This window comes from Melopsittacus undulatus, chromosome 3 (genome assembly GCF_012275295.1).
Source record: "Melopsittacus undulatus isolate bMelUnd1 chromosome 3, bMelUnd1.mat.Z, whole genome shotgun sequence".
NCBI lineage: Eukaryota > Metazoa > Chordata > Aves > Psittaciformes > Psittaculidae > Melopsittacus > Melopsittacus undulatus.
Window position 1 is genome coordinate 82,237,529 of NC_047529.1, and position 27,445 is coordinate 82,264,973.

Here is a 27,445-nt window from a genome sequence, read left to right on the forward strand (position 1 = left end):
TTTATATCATCAACCTTTCTTGGAAGAACAATAGGTAGCTCTTACTGCTACTGGACATCATTCATTTCCACATTTACCTTTAAGTATGAAGACACTGCCAAATCCTTGACCTAAAATATAGGGGTGGACTTTGTTCCAAATAGTTCTCTGCTTTCCACCATCATAAACTAATTCTTTTTAATGAAGATAGTTCAAAAACTGATAAAGGTGTCTAGAATACACACTAATTCCATTGCATACACTCTATAAAGGAAAGTCTGAGTATGTTAAAACAGGGCAGCAGAGAGACATACTGCCTAGCAACAAAATCAAATTAAGTTATTTGGGAGTTTTACAGAGTTAGAAATATGCTAAAGAAAATGAACATATATGGCATATACAAATTTAAACCAAGCAACACTCTTAATTGTTATAATTTTAAGTTACCCAAAGGGAGGACAATATTGCTTCCAAGTTCTATCCCCATGCTCATCCATTTCTCATTCTTCTTCCTTTTACAGAAAACTACAAAAGCAGACAAAATGTGCTTTAAAAATAACCAAATGTCTGTTCCTTCCTTAAAGTAAAATGCTACTCAGATGTTTTCTGACCTCTAAATATAAAACTTCTAATAGACTGCAGTCACACAGCAAGTACTGCAGATCCTTACTATACTGTTCAGCCTGGAGAAGAGAAGGCTGTGTGGAGACCTCATAGCAGCCTTCCAGTATCTGAAGGGGGCCTACAGGGATGCTGGTGAGTGATGACTGTAGTGACAGGACAAGGGGTAATGGGTTGAAACTTAAACAGCAGAGGTTTAGACTGGATATAAGGAAGAAATTCTTTACTGTTAGGGTGGTGAGGCACTGGAATGGGTTTCCCAGGGAAGTTGTGAATGCTCCATCCCTGGCAGTGTTCAAGACCAGGTTGGATGAAGCCTTGGGTGATATGGTTTAGTGTGAGGTGTCCCTGCCCATGGCAGGGGGGTTGGAACTAGATGATCTTAAGGTCCTTTTCCAACCCTAACTGTTCTATGATCTATGATTCTATGATTCAGTAGGCTGAATTAGTAGAAACTTGCTAAGCCCAGTCATGCGGCTGAGCCACCATCTCTCTGTGATAGAAAAGCCTACCCAAACAACTTCAGCGATTGTACTGAGGACTCCATCTGAATATGACAAACCAAACAAGGTCTTTTCCTAGTTGACATAATGTAGGGATGTCTAGATTCTAAGGAAAAACATTGCACCAAAGAGCAAAATACAACATTCACTTTTTACAGTCTTGGAAAAAAAAAACACAAAACCAAAGGAAGAAATGCCCAAAAAAACCCAACACATCAGACCAGTGTGGGGAAGGTGACAAGGACAGTTCTAAAGCACCCACATCTGCTAGGTACAGTGTACATACAAAAGAGTAATGCATTTAAAAAACTAAATTCAAATTCTAAATCTACAGTACCTTTACAAGATCAGGAAGAAGCAGTCAGAAGTTATTTCTAGACTCAGTTCTATACTGTCCTGCTAAAGATTGTTTCACCCTCTGCACATGCATCTTCTTCACAACACAAAAGTGAGCTTTTTTTCACCAAAAACTGCTACATTACATCATTTTTTAGATTAAACATCCCACTAAGGAAATGGTTGATTTCCTCTACAGAGAGACAAAGCCAGTAGATAATAACTCCTGTTAAATAAATAGTCCCATTTGTATCTATGAAGTTACTTTCTGAAAACAGTAATTTTGCATTCAAACCAGTGACAAAACTGAAAGGGAAGCTATTAAAAAATTGTGTTGAGGAGAAGGATTGGTCAACACATTCCTTTGTTTCCAGTCTCACAAGTAAGGAATATTGTGGTTCAGGGAATTAGTCAACCACAGAGATGAAGTAGCATAAACCTGACCTTCAACTGGTAAGAAGAGGCCAAAGGGTAATTAGGTTGATTTGACTTCTTCAAATTGGGTGGATCTTACAAAATCTGCCAAAAGATACTTAAATAATAGGCTGTAAATATCTAAGAGCTATTAGCAGTTATCTCTGAGCATAACCAGAAGACGGCAGAAAATTGCAAATAGAATTCTTTTTAAATTCTTTATGGGCCAAAGGAGCAGTTAAGGAATTTGCTGTCCATAATCTTTATTTCAATTCCTGTGGAAAAAAAAAAAGTAGTAAACACATCATAAACACCTTAAACATAACAAGAAAATTACCTACAGCCTACATTATTTGTCATCAATCAATCTGAATCAAACTGTCAGACTAACTTAATTTCCTTCAGTGTCAGGATACCAAGCCTTGGAATATGGGAGTGGTAGTAAGTGTCATTTATCTTGAATTCACTAATGGTCAAAAGCCTTACAAGACAGTCCCAGATGCAAATATATTTTATGCATTTAGATGCAATGATATTTAGTAGCAAACATTTAATTATCAAGTTTCATATAAACAGAGATAGCACAGGGACTTGTCTTGACTCCAGTACTTCTGAATATTTTCATTAACAACAGAATAATAAAAAGTCAACTTTTTTTTTTATGCTGTTTACAAAGGTAACTAAAATGGGAGCAGCTATAAAGATGCTGGGAAAAAGCTAAGCATTAGAAAAAAAAAAAATGGCAATTTGCACTCACAGCCCAGAAAGCCAACTGTATTCTGGGCTGCATCAGAAGAAGCGTGACCAGCAGGTCGAAGGAGGTGATCCTGCCCCTCTACTCTGCTCTCATGAGACCTCACTTGCAGTATTGTGTGCAGCTGTGGTGTCCTCAACATAGAAAGGACATGGAACTGTTAGAACAAGTCCAGAGGAGGGCCACGAGGATGATCAGGGGACTGGAGCACCTCCCATATGAAGACAGGCTGAGAAAGTTGGGGCTGTTCAGCCTGGAGAAGAGAAGGCTGCGTGGAGACCTCATAGCAGCCTTCCAGTATCTGAAGGGGGCCTACAGGGATGCTGGGGAGGGACTATTCATTAAGGACTGTAGTGATAGGATAAGGGGTAATGGGTTGAAACTTAAACAGCAGAAGTTTAGATTGGATATAAGGAAGAAAGTCTTTACTGTCAGCGTGGTGAGGCACTGGAAGGGGTTGCCCACGGAGGTTGTGAATGCTCCATCCCTGGCAGTGTTCAAGGCCAGGTTGGATGAAGCCTTGAGTGATATGGTTTAGTGTGAGGTGTCCCTGCCCATGGCAGGGGGGTTGGAACTAGATGATCTTAAGGTCCTTTCCAACCCAAACCATTCTCTGATTCTACGATTCTATGAATTTTGAAAATTATTCCAGGAAAAAAAAAGAGAAAGAAGGCACACCTCCAAGACAAATGTGCCTGTGCCATAACTGAGTAACACCAACCACGACAACAAATGCAACTTGAAAAGTAATGACTAGGAAGGTGGCATTGCAAAGACAGATTTAGGTGTTGCACCATTGAGTCCCATACTGAAAGTGAATGAACAAAGCTAATCAGAACCAAGTGGAAGAACACCACCACCTTTCATACTGTGAACTCCAAGTGGACAAACTGCTGTGGAGTTTCATGAAAATAGTTAAATGAACAGCAAATCACCCTGGGAAGAGCAGAGTAAATGATAACATGTCTAAAAAGCAATGAGAAAGGAGAAATTGCAATGCTCTTTCAATATATAATGTGGCAACTACCATGGGAATGCACTCTCCAACTCTAAATTTAGGTATGTGGTGATTTGAGGAAGGACCCAACATACATTTCTCTCAATTATAAAGAAGAAAATTTCACTTACACATCAGAATGAAATATCAACAAAATGCTTAATAGTAAAGACTTCAAAAAGCTGAATTAATTTGTCATAAAAGAACCTGTAAAAGCTGTGTTTAAAAACAGATGGGACAAATAAATAACCTTAGAAGTGACTAGCTATAAATGATCTCAGCACTGGGCTAAAATTAGGTGACACAATAGTGTCTTTGAGCTCCCCAATCTGCACTCTTTCTTACCACTCACAGTATTTCTTTTATGTATGAGAAACATCAAGATACAGCATCACCTCAAATGTCTACTTGATCTCTCTTTAGTAACTCATATGTATAACTGAGCTCCCCAGATAAAGGGGAAATATCCTCCAGAGTCACTCACTTTAAACCTAAATTTGTGTATCTCCAATGCTATTTATAACAACACATGACCTATATATATATATCTATCCAAATAGCTCATTAATCTTTCCATATGCAAGCCAGAAAATTGGGGGTTCTATCTTAACAAAAAATATCTTTGACATATTAAAAAGTCAAACAGAAATGCTGGGCAGAATGACAAGTACGCAACTTATTATACTTATAATATTATTATATTTTTCGGAACTCCAGTAGAAATTTAGCACATATTTGCCTATCATCGGGAGCAGATGTTCTAAGGAAGGTTTCTTGCTAAAATCTATTCGTAATTTTAAAGGTCCTTTCAGGTGCAGTCATATCATATACCTCCACAGCACTGCTTCATTTTAAATCAAATCCATTTTATCACTCAGACTGAAATATGTAGCTTACATTATTCACAAACCTATAAAAATATCATGACAGACAAGACTGGATAAGGAAGCAGCTTTGCCTTCTGTGCACAGCTTCATTGTGATTACACAGGCATGGTGGAATTTAATACTTTATATACAGTCTAGCCCTAAAAAACTTTGCGTATCAGTGGTGCCATATGAAAATCTTTTGTGATATTCACTCTTCAGAGTCTCAAAATAATTATTAGTGAAACTAGATGATGACAGAAGCAAATATAACAGTGGAGAATATATAGGACACAACTACTTTGATGCCATGGTACTTTCATCATTAGAAAAATCATTAGGTTTCTCCAAAATAGAGTGATGAAATGTTTCATTCTACTTTGTTTACAGTTACATCTCCACCCACATTGCATCATCTGGGAAAGTGCTGATGAAGAAGAGGGCTTCCTCCTCCATCAAAAAGTGGACCCCAAGTACTACCTGCTGCAGAGAAGCTGGTAGGTGACATTTCAATGCATTCACTGTTAAGTATCACGTGACCCTTTTGTAGACATTCATGGTTGCAAGCCATGGTATTACACTGAAAATAATAAAGAGTTGATAGCAGTATAAGACTACTGCTAAGACATCCACCGTAGTAGGCACAGCAGGTTTTCTTTAAAATCTAGGACAGATTTGAAGCATTTGTTTTCCATACAGCAGAGAAAAAGCTGGAGCAAAGATTTGGGAAGGGACCCAAATTTTTGAGTCATTGATATTGCTACACAGGCATACTGGCTCCTGTTGGGAATGGGATTTTTGGTTTCTTTTTCAGATGGGGGATGAGGAATGGTGCAGAGCTAGAAGGGACAAAGAGCATTTTAGCAGTCTGAAGAAGGATTTCTAAGAGTTTATCCACTGACAACATGGTCTTTTAAATGAGGGGAATTAATAGATGAAACAACCACAAATAGTGACAGTAAGTGAACATTTAGAAAACTCTTCTCCAGAGTATGAAGCCTATTCCTGTCACTTAGGAGGGCCAATGACAGTTTACGAAACAGAACTTCCCAGTGCATCACACAACCTCTGCCAGGTAACATTTGAAAGCTGATCTTAAACTTCAAATTAACTTTCTTCACGTGAAAGATTAATAACTCTGGTGACTAACCAGAAAGAAATCTGGGGATCAACAAAGACTATGGAGAAAGCAGAAGGCACAGGGAGAGAGAAGGGAACAATAACCATTGACACTAAATATACCAGTTTAAGACACCCAATCTTTTCTCTAAGTTACATGAAATGACTAATGTTCTTGACTTTTTCCTTTCTCCACTCATCAGGACAGAAGTAGTAATTTAGGTACAGTGATGTCTTCATAGAAACAAATCAAACTACCTGACTGACTACTACCACTACGATTTTTTACTCTGGGCTTTGTCTTTATAGCAAACAATTCCAGCTTCACAAGGCCAACCTCTGAATTACGTGAAGAAATTTGACATAAAACCCACTTACAACCAGTTATCACATGCAGCTTAAGAGTCCAGCATTTCACTTCAACTGATGCTATTTCATCTTATGTAGCATCGCTTCTCTTACGCATGTTGTGTGTCATATTTTTAATTGAATGCATTCAGCCTTTCTCTGGCTAGAGGCCCAAGAGACTGAAGCAGCCGGTAGATGCTGGTTTAGACAAGCACACCAGAAAGCAGATAGGCACTCTGAAAACTGCACTTGAGCTTTGTAGCAACATGTGTTAACACTGGCTTGCCCCTGAATTACACATTTAAGGTTTTTTACTTGAAAAATCAGCTTGCCCTTGAATACATGTTCAACATTTTCACTTGAAGAAGGCAGCAGGAAAAAAAATCTTTTTAATTCTCTCTTAGGAAAAAGCTCATGGATAAACTGAGATTTTTTCCTGCAGGTTTGAGCACTGATGTGTATAGTGGAATTCACATCTACCAGCACCTCAGCTCTCTGCTGCCATGTGAAGACTTCATCATTTCAACAGCACTGAGCAAGAGAGCTGTATATAGGTTAACAACGTTCCTCCCAAAAATGGGATCATCCTGGAAGCACTCCAGCATCACTTCAGCTTTTTGTTTTTTCCTCATATGCCACCAATATCATGCCATGGATGGTCATTGAAAGGCCTTAATTTCAGCCACTGAACTTGATTTGTCACTCTCCTTCCTTTCTAAACTGAGAAATAAAATAGCCAGTACCACAGGGCCCAAAAGCAAAGGCTGGCTGACCTGGAACTGGCACATTTGGCAGGCAAACAATTACAAAGGTGACAGGGGAAGGAAAAGGTGAAAAAAGGGAAGAGGGAGTCGCCACTTTCCCTTGGAGCATGTATGAAAATTAATTTCAAATGATCACACAAAGGATGTTGCCAGGAAGCAGTTACAGTAACAAGGGAAATCAGCATTCCTAATTCCTAGGGCTGTGATCAAATTATAAAGAATAAAAGTAGCCAGAGAATAACAAATAGAACGGCACTTTATTTACTTCTTTTTGTTCTACTTTCTTCCACTGACAGAAATTAAAGTGTGCTTTCTTTTACATAAAAAGCCGCAGGGAGTGCTGGCCTGCGTATCTGCATAGATTTATAACATAAAAGCTAACAAAAAGGAGGTGCAGCATCTTTTATCTCTTAGTACTTTGTGTAAAACCTGACAGCCTTGCTGCTTGAAAGAGTCAACTCACAGAAACTGAAAAAGTCTGAAAAGGGGCTGTATCAGAAACAAGAAGCTTTCATTTTCTGTTGCTGGAACTTTAAGTGGTCCGTGGAAGGAGGAGGAAAGGTAAAAAAAAAAAAATAAAGGAAATAAAAAACCAACACAAATGTCAAGTATGATTAGGGACCAAAGCTCATTTGCTCTCTGAACTGAGAAATTCTCCAGAGCAGTTGCTTCATCCAGCCCAATCTCTCACTCTTCTCTTGCAGTGACACTAATTTATTTCTACAGCAGAGAGCAACTGTATTCTCTACAGTTTTGTTCAGAAGCAAACTATCGTTTTTCACCTTAAAGCATCTACTGAAATGCTGTATCACAGGAACAAAACAGGCAGTGCTACAGCAACTGGGCAGATGAGTGTTTTCTATAGCTTGGTGCCTAGTCATGCTTTTTCATATGGATTTTTTTCTTTCCAATAGGTTTATTTACTCTGGCCACCTTGTCTGCAAAAATTTCAGGCTGCCTTATGGACTAAAGCCTCAATACTCCAAGTACAGAAATTACCAGCTGCCAGCACTCAGTCTAACAGTGTGTTGTCTCTAACTTCAAAAACCATCCCAGGAAATCACCATTAGGTGAAACAATAAGACCATGAAATTCATGCCATCATTATAAACTAAGCCAGCTGTTTTTCTTTCTAAAGTGTCTTTAATTTCATTTTATTTTTCCCCAAGTCACTACACAAATGTCATTGCCAAAGACTTATCTCTTGCAAAGACACTGGGACAGTACCAAAACAGTCATAAAATCTAAACATACTTTATAATCAAATTAAGCAATGCTAAGCAAGGCAAGTGATTATACTTAGTTTTATGCTGTAGGCTTTCTAAGATGATTTAAATCACAGTCACCTTTCACATGTCCTGTACAATTGGACTGAAGCCTGAAAAACACCATCTAGAGCCTTCTTACACCATCCCAGTGTCTGACTAAAAATCTCTTGTATTCTGTTCTAGATCTGCCATTCACAATATCATAACAACTACCAATTAAGTTTCCTTTCCCTTGAATTCATACAAGAGAGATACATTCTATATATATGTGGTCTTTTTTTGTCCTTGTTTCAAAAAAACATTCGATCATATATGTGATACATATATCATGATGCATATATCATTTGTGTAAAATCCTACTTTTTCAGTAGCTTTATTTTGGGCTGTGTCTTGCTTGTTTCCAGCTTTTTTGTGATTGTGTTTCCCCTCCTTTAGCAACCTATATATTGTGTAACATTGAAGCACTTTTATTTTCAAACTGGCCCTTAACTACCACTTCAAAGAACATCTGTAGGTTGTTTGCACACAGACTGGCATAATTTCTAGCAGCTCTTACCTGGCACAAGAGTCTTACAGTGAACATGCTGACAGCCAAGTTTATTAAATACTGAAAATTAACAGAGTTAGAGGGCTTCATTTCTTCTGATTTGCAGCTGTTAATATTTTTGCTCAGCCTATAATTCCTCTCTTTTCCTAGAATAATATTCATTAATCATCAGCACAACCAACCTGAGCCTCCAGGGAACATACACCTTCTCAAGAATGCACTGGACGTCAGTAATGTTAAAGCCTGTATTTCCTCACTAACAAAATCTTTACTGCCTCTGCAAATTCTGATTAATAATCTTGAATATTAAAGATTAACTTATTTAACCTAGTGCATCATACAGTTGTCTTAAGACTGTAGCATAACCTCATCTTATTCCTAAATTCAACTGCCTTTTATGATACCAACCACCCATTAACCTAAGTGTTCAAGGACAGGTTGCTTTGAGCAACCTGGTCTAGTGGAAGGTGTCCCCACCCACAGCAGGGGGGTTGGATCTAGATTATCTTTGAGGTCCCATCCAATCCAAACCATTCTATGATTCAGTTTTCACTGTTTCCGTTGTTTACTCTTTGCACAGAATCTCCATGCAACTGTTCTTGCACATTTCTTCTAGTATGAACAGAAAGCCTGTCAACCTAAAACCAGAGGTTCTTTATAAATGAACAGAGAAAATGACTTGTTCTTCAGCCACACTACAGGATCATTCCACTGAACACATTACTGACAACTACTACTGTGGATCAGCACATGTAGCAACAACTACTCCCATTCCCAAATGAATGTTTTCTTTTATGCCACAGAACAAGTTAACAGCCATAGACAAGCTCAAACAGCTGTTGTATTAAACAAGCAGCTTACAGTTCTACCCTCCTTTACAATCACTTACCAGGAATACAGAAATGAAACCATGCTCCAAGTTTTAGCAACGTTATTCTGACACTTTTCCTCTACTGAATTGACGCTAATCCATAGCTGAAAATAGCTTTGGTCCCTTCAATTTATGGGACTGCTTTAGTAAAGGAAAAGCACTCCTGAAGTATAGACAGCTAGACTGTATTTTAAACTTTTCCAATTAAACACATTATTGAATAATAGTTTAAATAGGAGGTTTTTCTACACCTATTAAGGCATAGAAAAACACAGGATAAATTCACAGGATAAAGCCTGCTAGTCCTCAGAACCTGAAGACAACTTCCAAAGATTTCTCCACAATCACAAAATCCATGAGTTGATTTGTTGTAGTTTTTTCCAATTAAAAAATTGTTGACATCGTAATTCAAAGCCATTTTTAATGCTTTTTGCTGAGAACATGCCTCCCCTCCACCCCTCTTTCCAGTCACCTAACCATCAGGAACACTTGCAAAATGTGTATTCAGGTTTTGCTTTGTAGAGTGCTAATTTATCACTGCACTATTGGGCTATATGAAATGAAAGGTAATGTCCTGCAAATAGATATTTCACCATTTCAGCGAAAACAGTGGAGGGACTGCTGTTGACTCCTGATGCAAATACATAGCAAAGAAGTGAAATTCCACCAAGAGGCCTTTTTCTTTCTGGCCCCATTTTTCCCCTCTTCCAAAACAGAAAAGTTGTGTTTGCTAATAAATAACTGGGAGGGCATGGGGCAACGATGATTTGATTTTGTGTAATTTGTAACTTTTCTCATGCCTCCATCCTAAACTCAGAGAAGCCCAAACATTAAGAAGTGGTTAACTTTCATTTAAACTTCAAAGTTTAAAATTTGCTTTCAGTAACCGAAAAAAGAAAGAGGAGGAAGGCATTTGTTCCAACTGGTTTGCAATGATGGAACCTCTAGCAAATGAGTACTTCTCTTTGTAGCAAACAATAAGCAAGAATATTAACCAAGAGAGATACAGTATTTTATACAGAACATTCAAAAGAAATTCAGGGGTAATAATTGTCCTGGTTTGAGCAGTAGCAGTCATTTTTCTCCTTCTTGGTAGCTGGTGCAGTGCTGTGTTTTGACTTTCAGGCTGTGAACGGTTGCTGATAGCAAGTATGTTTTGAGTTACTGCTCAAATGTTTGGTTTGTCCAAGGCCTTTTCTGAGCCTCATGCTCTGCCAGGGAAGGAGGGAGGCCAGGAGGAAGGAGAGATAGGACACTTGACCCAGGCTAGCCAAAGAGGTATTCCATACCACAGCACATCATTTTTGGGGAGATAACTAGAAGTTGGCCGGAAGGGGGGGAGTTAGCTCTCTTCCAGGTTGGGCTCATTTCGGCGGGTGGTATCCTATTCTCTCTCCTTGTTTATTTCCCTATCATTGTTTTTATTAGTGGTAGCAGTAGTGATTTGTGTTATACCTTAGCTATTAAACTGTTCTTATCACAACCCGTGGGGGCTACATTCTTTGGATTCGCCTTCCTAACTCTCTGGGAGTCAGGGGAGCAAGGGGTGGGGATTGAGTGCACAAGGTGTGCGATTTGGGTTTAAACCACAACAATAATGCATTCTTCCTTAAAAGAAAAAGGAGGAAAGAAAAAAGCACAGGTCAAACTGAATCCAAAGACAGCAGGTGACAGAAATCAGTTACCTCAGATGACTGTTCTAGGACCACATCCCAAAACCCAGCACAATTAGCACTAACTGGTCAGCAGTCTCAGCAGAAATGCCAAGAACTGAGCAACCATTGTAAACCAAAGTCTCTGCTCTCTCCCCAGAACGGGTGCTCTCTTCAGGTCAGTAATCTGAAATACCAGTGCAGAGGACACTTCCCCTGTTAGCACAACACAGGGCCCACAGATACAGGTCTCATCAGCCACTGAAGAGTATCTACAGCATCAGCAGCATTTAGATTTCTTACTTCACTTGCAGCACCTACCATAATTACCATACGTGAGAAACCACCAGTAAATACAGCTCTACTATGACTATGAAATATTACTTTCTGTAGTGCAACACAGGACATCAATTACCAGGAATGCCAGTGGCATCTTCCACCCACATTCAACTACGCAGCTGTATGAGACCACTTCTGTGTTGAAATGAAATGCTCTGCCACAAAGTTTATCAAGAGTGCCTGGCATGAAAACATCTCAGGGCAACTAGAGCACCACTCAGGTCTGCAAGCAGGGCATACGAAACAGGAAGCTTGTAGGGTAACTTTGGAACATGAGATCTCATAGCAGTTTGTCTTGATTAAAAACTGAGGGGAAGGCAAAAGGAAAAGCAGAACTCTTTTCAGGACAGCATGATTTTCTCAGCTACACAGCAAGTGCAGGTTTCTTGAGAATCAGGTCAAATGATCTGCATGAAGCAGAAGACAGATGCTCAGTTCTCTAGACGGGAACTGGTGAAACACTGCGCTCTTTTAGGCACCTACTGCTTCAGGATTTTATGAATTCAGGCAGAATAATTGAGCCCTAAGGGATAAAAGAAAAAAAATTGCTCCCTGAAAAATGGCAGCAATCAAAAAGCACTGTGGTAAAATACTACGGTAAGATGGTCTCATATCAAATATTGATCCAGCTCCTGTAAACACATGAAGTTCATGGAAGTCAATTTTCCCATTACACCTACATCACACTTTAAAAGAACTACCTCATATTTTATATTCATATGCAGTCGTGCTGCAATAGTAAAATATTTTCAGCTCAAAAATCAGACTTGCCATTACATGTGAGAGGATTCTAAAAGCATGGTCTGAAATATTTCACTCATCTCCTCTCTCTCCTTTTCTCTCTTCCAAAATATTACTGAAATGCTATTAAAAAAATTATATCCTAGAATGCATCTTCTCCCCTGTTGAGCTGCATTCTGCTTGCAAATAGGAATGACTGGTGCAGCAGTTAAAAATACCCAATTTATAAAGCTTTATGTGCTCTCCCATTTTGTTTCTCCTTGCTCTCTCACCTTAGAGAAACAATTTTATTTCTAGATAAGTCTGACACATACACAGACCACTAGGAAGCAGAGCCTTTTGTAAAAAAAAAAAAAAAAAGGCTTTACAATAAAATACCCATTTATTACACATTTTCATTTAGTCTGATCATAACTAGACAAATGGCAAAACAGTTACATTTACTTCAGTATAATCTCTCAAGATGTGCACAACCTTTCTCTGACAGGGGCTAAGTGGTTATGTTGTTCTTTTTGAGTTCTGAAAATATCTTCTGAAAATGCAAAAGTGGGAGAGTGCAGGTTAGATGACAGGAAGTTTTAGATTATATTTAAATGCCTTCTCATCACAGCCACAGAATCCAGATATACACAAATGCCTGACTGCACCACATTGATACCATCAAAGTTACTACAGCAAAAGGATTCAGAAATGAACACTTGCTATGGCTACACAGCAGACACAAAGCAGGCCCAGATTTTGATCAAAAATCAGCAGAGTAGTAACAATTTTCACGTGAGGTAAAAATATTAAGTTCCTTTTGATAACAGTAGGCAACAAAGTCACAGCTGAAACCTGCTGCACTATAGTTTTGACTATTTTAATCTCCACTCATAAACTAATAGGGCACTAGCACAGAGAATCATAGAAAATCGCAAGTTGGAGGACCTCTGGAGGTCAAATCTGCTGCCAATTTCAGAAGCCAATTTCAAAGCTAAGTCTGGCTGCTAAAGACCTTATCCGCTACAGTTTTTAATACCTCTGGAGATGGAAATACAACAGGCTCTTCAGGCAACCCACTTCCAGTGCTCAGCTACACATTCTGTGCAGAACTGTTGCCCTCACACCAATTCCTGTGCTGCAGTTTGTTCCCACTGCCTTTTTCCTTTCATAGGGCACCTCTGAGAAGAGCCTGGCTGCATCACCATATGCTATTTTAACAACCCACCACACAGACAGTGACAGCATTTAGAAACCCCTGGAGCCTTCTTCATTCAAAATTAAATGAAGACAGCTCACTCCACCTCTTCTACATCACTCCAATCCCTAAGCACTGAACTCTCCCTAGTCTTTCAGTATCTCTCACACCGGGGAGCCTGAAATCAACCATGCCAAGTGCTAAATAGACGGGAATAATCACTTCTCTCTATCTAATGGCTATGATCCTCTTAGCACAGCCAATACCAATACATTGGGTTACTCCCTCACAGGTGCAAGAATTTACTTTAAATATTTATTTTTTTTTGAGGGAGAGGGGCTTTGTTTGGTTTTTTTTTTCTGTTTGGTTGGTTGGGATTTTTAGAACCTTTATTGGGTTCCTGTCAGCCTACCCCTCCTACATGAGGCCCCAGTGAATGGAAACATATTGTCTGTTCCTCCAAAAGGCTGGTATCATTTACAAACCTACTGAAGATGCCTTCTGTCCAACTGTTTGAATTCGTAACAATACTGAACAGTACCAGTCTCAGCCCCAAGCCTTGAGGAACAGTCCAACCAGTTTTTTTCTTCCCACCTTTTGGCTCATCTATGTTGTCCGTATATACCCAATTTGACTATCAGACACTGTTAAATGTCTTTCTAAATTGAAAACAGGGAATGTTACTGCTTTCCTTTCACCCAAAGAAACATCAACAACTTTTTCACAGAAAGTAATCAGATTGGGTACATGACTTACAATCCATGCTGGCTCTTTAAAATCACCTCCATGTTCCTTTATGCTTGGGAAGAGCTTACTAAACTAAACTGTTGCCTGGGGACTTACCAAAACATTTTTTCTTAATGGCTGAGGACACATGGGTTCTGGGGAGGGAGAGGCAAGGGAAGCACTAGTGAGCTCCTAAATCTCGCTATCAGGTCTTCCCAATACTTTACCCATAAGTTTCTCCTTGAAATTCAGCCCATTCTTCTGAGCTCCACCTTAAATCACAATCAAGTTCTACATCTGTGGCAATTGCTTGTCTTCATGAAACACCTTATCCTTTCCACAGGAAGAAGATGAGGGTTCTCAGAATCTCATCTCTCTCTAGGTTACCAAAACATGAAAATACCCCTCCAATATCCCACTGATGGCTAGCACTTAAAAACTGACATCTTCCCTATACACCAAAGCCCCCAACTGTCCTCATCTGTCACTGATAAAATCACATACAAAGGTGCAATTTGGTACCAATGGAAAATTAAATTCCATGGGACCTTGACAGGCTTGTGTGTCAACCTCATGCCAACCTTAAGAAGTTTAACCATGCCAAGTGCAAGGTCCTACACCTGGGTCGGTGCAATCCCAGGCACAGCTACAGGTTGGGCAAAAAGGAAATTCAGTGCAGCCCTAAGGAGAAGGACTTGGGGGTGTTGGTCAATGAGAAAATGAACATGAGCCAGCTTCAGTGTGTGCTTACAGCCCAGAAAGCCAACCGTATCCTGGGCTGCATCATAAGAAGCGTGACCAGCAGGTCAAAGGAGGTGATCCTGCCCCTCTGCTCTCGTGAGACCTCACTTGGAGTATTGTGTGCAGTTCTGGTGTCCTCAACATAAAAAGGACATGGAACTGCTGGAACAAGTCCAGAGGAGGGCCACGAGGATGATCAGGGGACTGGAGCACCACCCGTATGAAGACAGGCTGAGAAAGCTGGGGCTGTTCAGCCTGGAGAAAAGAAGGCTGCGTGAAGACCTTCCAGTATTTGAAGGGGGCCTACAGAGATGCTGGTGAGGGACTATTCATTAGGGACTGTAGTGACAGGACAAGGGGTAATGGTTTGAAACTTAAACAGCAGAGGTTTAGACTGGATATAAGGAAGAACTTCTTTATTGTTAGTGTGGTGAGGTACTGGAGTGGGTTGCCCAGGGAGGTTGTGAATGCTCCATCCCTGGCAGTGTTGAAGGCCAGGTTGGATGAAGCCTTGGGTGATATGGTTTAGTGTGAGGTGTCCCTGCCCATGGCAGGGGGGTTGGAACTAGATGATCTTAAGGTCCTTTCCAACCCTAACTATTCTATGATTCTATGATTATGTCTATTGCATTTCCAACTTGATTTTCATTTGCTGTCCATATTCCAGTTTTCATGTATTTTGACTTAGTGGATGGTTATTTTGTGCCTTCACCTACCTCTCTTTTAAAGCCATTAAGAGCTTTTTCCATTCAGTGATTATTCTATAATAAATGCCAGTAACAAATCAACTTCCACCTCCCAAGACTCCCAGATGCCTATCATTTCAAGTGTTCTCCCACCAGCTTTCAGCTTCACAATTTTTAATCCATATCCCAAAAGAATTTCTGTCCATCTCATTAATTTTAAATGTTCAGTGACTGTTCATTGCATTCTTAGCCAATTCACATTTCTCTGAATTATAAGGTTTTCTTGTCCTTTCAGTCAATAAATGCCATCATGCTATTGCATTGCACTTTAAGCTCTAAGTCTTCATTAGAAGTGCATTAATGCTGTTCTATTTACCATACATCCATGTCACGCTTCATTCCACCTCTATATGTACACTATCTCATAAAATAAGAACGGCTGCCATTTTTTGCACAGTTATTTTCAACATAAACAAGGTGTGGGTGTTAGGAGTTGGAGTGGTTAACGTTTACACTTCTCAGTTGTTTGCTAAAAAGGTCATAAGATGCTTATCATTAGATATTATTTACTAAATCTCCTGTTTCAAAATAGCCTTTTCTTTTTTTCTTTACCAGTGCACTTTTAGTCTCATTGTATTTCAGTAGGTATCACTCATTATATCCAAGGTACACTTTAATTCTGGCCTCCTCCGTTCTATAAGGCTTTAAGGTAGATCTAGATCTAATTAGAATGTCCCTTATATGACTTATATGATAATATTGAGGATTCTGGACTTAACTTTCTCATCTAAATAAAGAAATTGTCTGCATAATTTAGCAATGCTTTTGGTGACAGAGGCGCTGCATCATTTTTCAGCCAACAACTAGCTTAATACAGCAGCCTTCTTCAGGACAAGCTTCCAGAATTAACATTTGTTCTCCCTTTCACTGTCCAATAAATATGTACTACATTGCTGCTGTAATGCCTTCTCTTCATCTACACTTGGTTACTTTTATTTCATACCTGAATGTGATCAAGTGCCAATGATTTATTTTCTAACTCAACCTGAATTCATGCGCACTTAAAAGCTCTTTGCTGTATTCACTGGAACCAGGACTGAGATACCCATTTCTCAAAAGAGCCTTTCATGCCTTTTTTGACCCACCCCATGATCTTATATGTTTTTCAAAATCTCATCGGAACAGAGCCTTTGCTGTTACTCTCAAAGTTCAACATAATGTAAATGTCCTCTGGAACACAATCACAGTATCACAGCAAAAGAGGATTTTAGCTGACTTCCACATTCCTGTGCTTTTAACTTCCTGTGGTTTTCTAAACTTAACATTAGCCATAAAAAAATTAAACATCAGGAGATGAGAGAATTGCATTTTAAGCCACATATTCACAAACAAGAACCACAAGATACATGTCCTGACACATTTCCCTTCACAGCTGAGAAAGTCAGAAACTCACCTAAATTACCATGTATTGCTGCAAGTGTGAAGACTCACATTGGATTAGATTTGAGGTTTCAAACGTTTTATATAAAGGGGGTTTATGAATTATTTATTCTTAAAGAGGGTTATTCTCAAGAAGTCATCACAGAAGAAATGAGAATATACCCTCTCAGCTACTAGCTATGATTGTCAATCTGTTCTCCAGTGGATGAATGCTTCAGTCAATGTCAGCAATTCAAAAATACCACTGCAAGTTCTACAGGCAGGAGACATACTTCAAGATAATAATTCACCTGTCTGGCAGAGACTTCTGGTGGGGAAGTTTGAGAAAACTTCACAATTTTCTACTTCATTTTCATAGAATCACAGAATGGCATTGGTTGGCATGAACCTTAAAGATCATCTAGCTCCAGCCCCCATCCCATGGGTGGGGGCACCTTCCACTAGACTACATTGTTCAAAGCCCCATCCAACGTGGCCTTTTAAGTTTTCCAAGGATAGGAGAGCCACAACTTCTCTGAGCAACCTGTTTCAATATCTCACCAGCTTCATAAGAAAGATTATTTTTTCCTAATATCTAACCTAAATTTACCATCTGTCATCTTAAAGCCATTCCCTCTTGTCCTGTCAATACAAGCCCTTGTAAAAAGTCTCTCTCCAGACTTCTTGCAGGCTCCCTTAAGGTGCTGGAAGACTGCTACAAGGTCTCCCCAGAGCCTTCTCTTCTCCAGGCTGAACAAACCCAACTCTCTCAGTCTGTCTTCATAGGAGAGGTGCTCCAGCCCCCTGCTCATCTTCATGGCCTCCTCTGGACTCACTCCAACAGGTCCATGTCCCTCTTGTGTTGGGGGACTGAGAGCTGAAAGCAGTACTATAAGCAGGGTCTCACAAGAGCAGAGAAGAGGGGCAGGATCACCTCCTCAACCTGCTTGCTGATCATGCTCCTTTTGATGCAGCCCAGCATGTGGTTGGCTTTCTAGGCTGCAAACACACACTGCAATACTGCATTACTTATTTTTATAAGCAATAATGCCTCTCTGGTCTCTCAGAAGAGATCTATCAATTTTTAGCTTTACCATGATTTTTACTGTTTCTGGTAATTTACAATTTTATCTGAATCTTTGGGTATACCTTATATAAGACACACTTTAGGGAACAATCACATTTTAGCAAGAATACAGAGCAGATGACAGCCCCTTCAAAATCTTTTTTCTGGTCGTTCACTTTGAGTGTCAAAATGCTACATAAATATTACAAGATAAACCTGCTAACAACAAGGCAAAACTTATTATACATTGTCCTGATAACACAATGCTAAGTGTGTACATCTCGCCCTTGTATGCTGCTAATTTTAATGTAAGAGAATCAAACAGCAATATGAGTAAAAAGTTACACCTGGCAAAACTCACCTTAGTACAAAGAAATTAGTGAAAGAAAAAGGAGCAAAGAAGAAATACCCTAAACCCTGGATTTCCTGGTTTCCATCAATGTTGTAATATGTCACTGAAGTGTTTATTTTTGTTTCTTCTTTTACGAAATTCACAAAACGTAGATTATGAATGCTGAGCCTTACTATTACAGAGCTGCTAATAAAAGGAACTGATTTTCTACAGTACAGTTCAATAATAAAGCCTTGCTTATTCTTCTATAAACAGTGCAGTTTTATACAAACACTAACTTCAAGAATTTGTCTTCAATATTTCATTGGCAGTTTTTTAATGTTTATTTCATTGACACACTGTTATGCTTCAGAAGACACTTCACATGAAACATTTAGATGGTAGTTTATGAAACAACTACCTTGTACACAATGCAATAATTCATATACTCCATAGTAAATATTTCTTTTCAGCAGAACTGAACTATATTAGTGTATCTGCAGAGTTCACAAGACATGCACAAACTTGTTAAATTCCAAAGACAGAAATATACAGAGCAGTACAAGAAATCTTTCCTGACTGAAGTGAATTTTCATATCATTTCCTCTTCAAGTACTAACATTTCCATCACCAGACTCCCGTATATCACTGTCTTATATTGACACCTACTGGAAGTGACTGGGATTGTAAAACATTCCTTTTTTCTTCAATCAGTGTCTGATTTAACTCTACAGGCAGTCCAACAATTCTACTTTCAGTAAACTAAGCACAGACATCTGAAAAGACTAAGCTGCTCGACTTTTTAATGAAGATAAACATACAACAGCTAATTTTAATCTACACAAAAATTCCTGAGGCTATCACTGCATGGGTTCCCAATCAGAAAACACGTATTTTATAACAGCCTTTGAGAAGAGTTTTTTACTACCCCTTGGGTAGATTTAAACTTAACAAATCAAATATCCAACTATTGACTAGTTTCTTAGTCTAATTAGCAAACTATTAGTGCAAGAGTCACTAAATAGCTCTTGTTTGACAAACAGTTACAAACAAGATTATAAACAAAAATGTGATTAAATAGGCTTTAGAGCACTTAATTTCCTAGTGCTTATGAAGACAGTTACAAAACATGTCTAATGAAAAAAAGACTTGCCTTATTCACAACAGCAAACAGGGCTGTTTAGTGACAGAATTGATAAAGACAAGAATAACTGAGGCATGCTTGTTAAAATAGCTTGTCTGTACACAAACTACTGTCTTTCACTCTTCAAAATGAAGATGCACCTCTTAGTACAGCTTTGTAAATAAAAAGCACACTGAAACATCCATTTGAAAACAATGTGATTTTCCCCATATGACAGAACTTCTACAAGCTTTACTCTTGTGAACCAGATACTGCATTATGCCCTTTTCTTACTTCCAAACTCTAATATAGAGATAGGATTTCCTTAACGTCATTTTTGTGGTTTTCATAACAGAAAATACACATTTCAGACTGAAGCAAGTATGATGAGGTACAACAGTTTTGCTTTATCATTGGAACAAGAACGTATTCATACACCTCATATGCAAAATTCACGCATAGTTTCACCAAAAAACACAGTTTTAAAGTATAACAAGCAGCAAGAAAAAAACAAAACAAAACAAGTTCAAACGCAGCCAAATAGATATTTTTATCAGGTTATGTCAGTATACAGCTGAAGACCTCACTAATTTTAAATTTTTCCGGAGTTACAAAGCAGGATCCTTATATCAAAGTCCAGTGATACACCACAGTCTGACCATTCCACACAGGCACAGGACTTTACAGACCAGCTGGATTTTTTTTTTTAAATTTTTTATGGTGAGTGATCAACCTACTTAAAAAAATATTTTTACTAAGTAGCTTAGATCCTTACCATAGAATTAAAGTTTGGAACTATTAAACCTGTGCAAAACCAAAAGTAAACAGTCCCAGTGGAAGCAGAAATAATCAGTCACCAAAACAGGTAACAGTAAAAACGCCAAAATGAGTGGTAGCCTATGTCAACATGCTTTTCATGCAACTTCTCCTTATTTTTTAACTCTGAAAGAACTCTATAATTATAGGCAGGCAAAGACAAAATTCCATGGCTGCATATTAGTGTGCTGAACTCATTCCTAATTAAAAGTTTCATCAAGCTCAAAAGCAAAAACACTGGGCATGGAAGAAGGTAGTTATTTACATAATGGGTACGCAGGAGTTAAAAGGACTGCATTTACCAAGAATTAATCAACTCCTTTGCAAAGGAAATGTGGTAGTACTTTACAAAAGATCACTGATCATGAACAGTTTCCTTACACATGCTTAAATAAGAGCCAAGAGATCACTTTTGGGTGGGTTTTTTTTTTAATATGTTATCACTGACAAGCACAGGGGTTTTTTTCCTATACATTCTTTAACAAAACACACACGAGGGCATGGCAGGCTTTAGAAACACACTACATAGCCTAGATACTTTTGACTCTCCTCCCATTCTTGCTTTCTTTTCATCTCAGAGAGACAACAGAGTTAGCATTAGACACTCAAGATTTAAGGCTTAAATTTCTTACCTTACAAAGCTTCTGGTAACGGGGAGAAGAAACTGCCATCCTCTGTAAACGATGCAACAACACCACAACTTTCTGCAGAGACGTTCTCACCACAGCCATCATTTTAAGTTTGCCACACTTCTGAAGACACCTCAGAATTTGCATTATAAATGAAGAGCAACTATCATTTCCTCCCGGTCACTGGACAATGATTTGCCAGCTTTCTGAGCATGCTCTCTTCCAAGACTGCTTTTGCAAGCCACAGGCTTTATACGTTTCAAAGGCAAAGGAGGTTGATATAGCATAAGTTTCTCTCCCAAAATAACCTCACAACACAAATGAAAAAAAAAAAAAAAAACAAAAAAAAACAGCCTTCACAGATTATTGTAACCAATACAGCTCAGCTCTGCTTATGCAGAGGGTAAACAAAGTTGCTGAGCAGCTGAGCCTCTGCCACCATTCAGGAGTACACTAAATAGCCAGAAAAGGTTATTAATTTAAGCTTGAAAGCTGAAGGAACAAAAAAAGAATTCCTTCAGGAAGACGGCTCCAGTGTATCACAACAGTTGCTCTCCCCTAGTAGCTGCTTTCTATCAGCAGACTAAGCTCTGGGAAAGGATGCTCTCGTTCTCAGACTGAACGCAGCTCTGGCAGAGCTGTAGAGTGAGTGAATAACAGACTGTGTTATAAATCTTGAGAGAGTAGCAGCAGAGGGATACCTGCCCTAATTATATCAGCCGTACGTTAAAGGCTAATAAATCACACTGGCGCTTCTCAAAACTAGATTACCCAATACAAAAGAAATAACTGCAGGGGGTAAACCTCTGTTATGAAAACTCTCCTGAAGCTAATTTAGCCAGAGGCATCTCAAAGGATTCTCACTTGTGCCGGAAAGTAGGAACGCTTTTTGGGAGCCATTTTCAATTAAAATCTTTTCCTGAATTACTTATTAGGACAAGAAAGGATAGGGTTTTGATAAATTAAAAGCATCATTGCATCATCGCCCCCTTTTCTAGCCACCCTTGAAGCCAAAGAGCTAACTTCATTTTGGTGTTTTCCCCATGACAAAGCAGATTTATTTAAGCTATCCAAGGATGGCAGTAGGACATTAAAGAGCACGCCAGTGTTGTGCTACTGGTGAGGCACTCCCAATACAATACAGCCAACATACCCGTAAGTGTGGCAATACTGCAGCGTAACCAGAGACAGCTAGGTCTTGTTTCTTACAAAGGTGCTATCTTGAATGTACTTAAAACTATACTGGAGGGATAGCTGTAGCAAAGGTTCGGGGAGACTATTGAAAGCACAGTAGGTGGTAGACATCATCACAAGTTATCATTTTTTAACATGTATATTGCTACATGAACAGGTGCATACCTGTTTCAAGCACATAAAAATCAGCAGAGTATGTAGGCACCAACTACAGGTAGCATCACAAGTTCTTATGATCCTAAATAATGCATAGCTGAGATGCCAATGCTTTACACACTGGTTTGCCTCTTCTCAGGTACTTTTGATCTGAGGGTATGAATGCCATGTACAGGTTCTTCATACAGGACATTTAAAAACTCTTCCCACCTACTTCACCTAACACAACCTTTTCACCCTTATTTTCAGAACTGAATCAATGTTTCTACCAGTTCTCAGGTAAACCCCTCTCACCTGCACTGTTTTGCTCTTTACCTGTTCAGCATCAACAACATTAGTTTGAGGAAACAGAGCCTTCATTCAACTCTGTATATAGAAATTTTACCACACGTATTGTCCATCTTACCAGACTCACATTCTTTTCTCATCTCCACCATTCATTCAAATAATTCCAATTTTCCTCGCTTATGTCTACTCTTCTATCAGACTACAACTCTTATTTCTTTAACCTACCAGCTCAAGCCTACCATCACTAGCTGGCATGCTGTTACCAAACATCTTTTGAGGAAACCTACAGCAGCACAAGTACAAAAACATTGAGCCATTCAGAAAAGACTTTACAAGAGCTCAAAGCTCTTCTGAGTAAGACAGAAGCCACACTACACACTAGCCACCTTCTTTCCATTCCAATTTTTTCACTCCCATCTAATATACAAGTTTGAATCAAGCACTGACGTAAACTAATAACCCACCACTAGTCACGTTAGTTTTAATTCATAACAGAACAAAACCTTCAAATTATTTTGAACACATTTATATCTGTAGGCACAGGATTTAACACACAACAGCCCAGCATTTCTTCTTAACTGTTTCCTTGCTCAATTTCTGCATCTTGTTTCACATTAGGTTTTAACCTCTTTCAGGTGGCTGCTAAACATTTTCCAGACTGGAGGGTTTTGGCACTGACCTAAAAGGAAAGTCTTCTGCCAGATTTAGATACTGAGAGAATGAATTAAAAAGCCTGATGATATAATTGTGAATTTTCCTCCTTTTCAAAAAAGAAAAGGTTATCACAACTCAAGCTTTGTATTATTTGCCTAGTACTTATGATAGCCTCAGATGCCACAATAGAAGGCAAAACAAGGCTTTGACAATGCCCAGATCACTGGTTCTACTGTAGAATGGCTTGAGCTTCAGCCAAACAAGTTAGCCCCAAAATGTAACAGAGAACAGTCCACCCATGCAAACACAAGGATGACAGCTTAACTGACAATTCTATTTCAAAAATGGATGACATATAACAACAACAAAAAAATCATAATGTTTCACCTACATTCAGCACATTTCACCTAGAATTTATCACACTTTAAACTCATAGTAAAGTTTTACTCAATGCACAGACAGGCCTTGGGAGCACAGGCATCTTCATACACAGCAAAGAAACTCATAAGCCTTACAAACTTCTTGAAACCATTTAGGAAAAAACCCAACTTCTTCACATATCCAACAAAGCACAAAAAAAACCCAACACTTATTTTATACCACTCAGGGGAAGAACAGGAAACTGTCTTTGTTTAATCAGATATTAAGATTAAGAACTTACAAGGGAGTGCACTTGATTTTTTTTAAGGTACCAGAAGATGTTAGATATTCGCTTTGTTTTCAGAAGTTCATTTAAACAAATATTTGAAAACAGAAAGGATGATTTTGGAGTGTTTGCCAGTGTCACGATATGAACATCTTTAGTTATATTTAAATATTTAAAGATTGAAAAATGGTATGGGACAAAGTTCATTTTGAAAGCCATTATGCTATGCCAGCCTTTGACATGCTCTACTTAGCTTTCTTTGGTAGTTGAAAAAAATCTCACAATATTATGTAAAGTCATGGGTAAGCGATTATGGTTCATGTGCACAGTATGCATAAGCACATAGTCACAGAAAAAAATGGATGATATCAGGTAATGGGATGCTGAACAAGCAGAAGCTATGCCCAAGCATCTACATCTGCCCTCTTAATGGTTATAAACAACGGGCATGTTCAAGAGCTGGTTATAGACCTTTTCCACTGTGCTGGGTTCAGCAGTAGCAGTCATTTTTTCTCTTTCTTAGTAGCTGGTGCAGTGCTGTGGTTTTGATTTTCGGCCTGGGAACAGTGCTGATAACACCGATGTTTTTAGTTACTGCTCAAATGTTTAGTCTGGCCAAGGACTTTCTGAGTCTCATGCTCTGCCATGGAGGAGGGGAAGCTGGGAGGAAGCAGAGACAGGACACTTGACCCAAACTAGCCAAAGAGGTATTTCATACTACACCACATCATGCCCAGGAGGTAGAACTGGGGGCAGTTACCCAGAAGGGGGAATTCACTGATGGGTTGGGCTAGGTATCGGTATTGGTTGGCAGGTGGTATTGTATTCTCTTCCCTTGTTATTTCCTTTGTCATTATTATCATTATTGGTGGTAGCAGTAGTGATTTGTGTTATACCTTAGTTACTAAACTGTTCTTATCTCAACCCGTGGATCTTACATTATTTCAATTCTCCTTCCCATCCCTTCGGGAGAGGGGGTAAGAAAGGGGGGAGGGAGTAGACTGTGTGGTTCTGATTTATGGCCTGGCCTTAAACCAAGACATCCATACAGCAGGCGATCTTGCCCAGAAGTTCTCACCTCACACAACACACCTCTTGCAATTTTAACCAGATAAGAGCACAATGAAGGTGAGCAAACAGTGTTCCATGACCAAGGTACTTCAAAGCTACATAGAGCCAAGAAGCAAATTGTGAAACAACAGCTTTACCTTAGTGTGACTGACTAGACAGAATGCAAGGTAATGAAGAAATGTCTGTTTAACCACAGCACATGTTGTTAGCTTCCTGTGGCCCTGTTTTAGCTCCTCTACCTCTACCACAGCAGTAGTTTGGGTTTTCTTGCCAATAAAAAGTATATTAACTTACAGGTGTTGGCATTACAGACTAATCTCAGCAATTCAGAGTCACATGTCTACAGATGAGTTACCTGACTGACCAGAATCCTATAAATATTAGTGAGTGACATGTCATCCCCATCAGATAGAAGCTTCCACAATATATTGTTCTCTTAATTATGATTACATTAAGCAGCTTGCTATCAGATACTTTAAACTTTAATTTAAATTCAATGTAGATATGTTAAGATTAGCAGCACTACTAAAAGCAGCACCTTTTTTATAATTATAAATTATTTAAATCCTATGAACTTAGACCACAGGCAATATTATTCCAAACACAGAACGCAGGATTTAATAAATTATCCAACTGCCCAGTTCTGTGCATATAAAAATAACTGTGCTAAATGAGGCAATCTAATTGAAGGGAAAAAAAGATTAAACCATGCAGGAGAAAGATGACATGAACAGCATTCACATCAGGCAAAAAGGACAAAGGAAATTCATATATTATAGAAACACAAAATCCTTTTAGCCAGTGATGCCCAACCTCTGCTGCTACAGACACGACAATATTAAGAAATGTCTGTTAGGTCTTCACACCCTTTCCTCCTGTTTTCCCACTATAATATCCTTGATGCAGACTGAAACCTTCCTTGTACTGCCACAAAGGAGATGTGTGGGATATGCAAACACAGGAAGAGCCAGATGATGTAGTACTCAGTTTGTGTTTCTTAAGATAAGGAAAAAGGATTTCTCATCTGTATTTTAGATAAGCTAGGGTGTCCATATATTAAATAACACTATAAATAGTGACAAGCTAGTCTCACAGCTATTTCTTAGGTTTCCAGGCCTGTATAGAAAGGCAGGCCAGCTGGTTAGCTGCTCAGCAGCATGAGAGGGAGAAGAGATGATCCAAGCATGACAATGTCTTGGATTGCTGGAAAAAACAGGAGAAAGGCAACAGGCAGGGACAAGAGTCAATTTAACCCAGTGGGGCTCTACTTGGAGGGAAGTGGATTAAATTGTTTGGTTGGACAATTATATGACACAACTTGATTTAATCAACTATACACTTCCTGAATATAGTCATCCTCCAAGAACACTGAAGAGTTCTCATTGCCAGAGACAACCATGAAATACATATTTCAAAACTCAGGAAGAAAAATTTGCTTCCTTCACAAATCTGATTTCTATAATACTGCTTTTTTTAACACCTTCCTATACACTCCAGGTTTCCCCACTCTAGTAGATAGCATTCCTTTATCACATTTGTCATTGAGATAAAGCATGAATAACAACAGTATTATTTAGCTTCTTACCTGCATCTGCTTTCTGAGTTCTCTTATACAGGCACTGTCCTGAGCAATGTTCTCACGCTGGGATGCATCTGCCAGAACATTAACTGTTGTCTCTGCCTCCTGAAGCCACTTGAGAAAGCTCTCCAGATCCTTGTGTGAGGCCTGTACTGTCTTCAGCTCAGTCTCCAAGAAATTCTGCCTATCAACAGCTCTGAAAACAAGAAAAGTATCAAAATATTCCATTATAATGTACAGCATTACATACATCACAATGGAACTACTAAAACAAAATCTGAAAGTTACCTCTATTAAGAAACTATACATCTGTCACAACTTGCTTTCTCATTATTTATATCACTCTTTCTCTGGTTATTATAGCTACAGGTGAATGTTCTGGTTACGTATATCACAGCCCTTTTTTAAAAAGGAATGTGGAAGAAACTAAGTTATTAAGTATTAATCTAGCTTCTCCTTTATAAGTGTTACCATCATGGATTTACATTAACCCAAATGGTGGAAGTGTTCTTCCCATGTGTGAAAAGCTTGCATTTTCTCATCAACAAAAAACATACAGAGTAGAAACACTGAGGGTCTGGAGGATATTTGCTTCATTTTCTACAATGAGCAGAAACACTTCACTAAATTTGTAGGAGTTAAAGTGCTGAAGGATGAAAAGTCAAATACCTCTTTCTCTCTGCTAAAGGGCAAGACTTCTGACACTATCACTCAAACAAACAGAACAACACACTGCCTTCCTAACAGTCAAGCAATGCTCAGCATGCTTAAATCTAAAAAAAAAAAAAAAACCAAAACCAAAAAAACTGGCAGACTACAGTTCCCATTTTAAATCAATCCAAGAGATATCTGGTTGGTACAACACAAAAGTTGTTGCTCATAAGAGGATTTTTAGGATGTAAAGAACTCATTTAAAGCCGTTGGATTATATTGCTGGTAAGCAACTTCAAAAGATTTCCTAGAAAAACAACCAGATCACATTCTACTGCTTGAGGACTGTTTCCTTGTCATTGAAATGAAACTC

General features: G+C 38.8%; 1 protein-coding gene across 2 annotated transcripts in view; it reads right to left on the minus strand.

Annotated features, from left to right (window-relative positions):
• UTRN (utrophin) overlaps positions 1 to 27,445 on the minus strand; it is a 377,071-nt gene that overhangs the window by 189,600 nt on the left and 160,026 nt on the right. Inside the window, exon 51 of one of the 2 annotated variants that reach the window (XM_034061252.1) lies at positions 26,428 to 26,617. In XM_034061252.1, the coding sequence (XP_033917143.1) occupies positions 26,428 to 26,617 (190 nt within the window). Of the gene's footprint in view, positions 1 to 20,836; positions 20,981 to 26,427; positions 26,618 to 27,445 lie in introns of those variants that run through there. The other variant, XM_031049855.2, reaches the window with a different exon arrangement.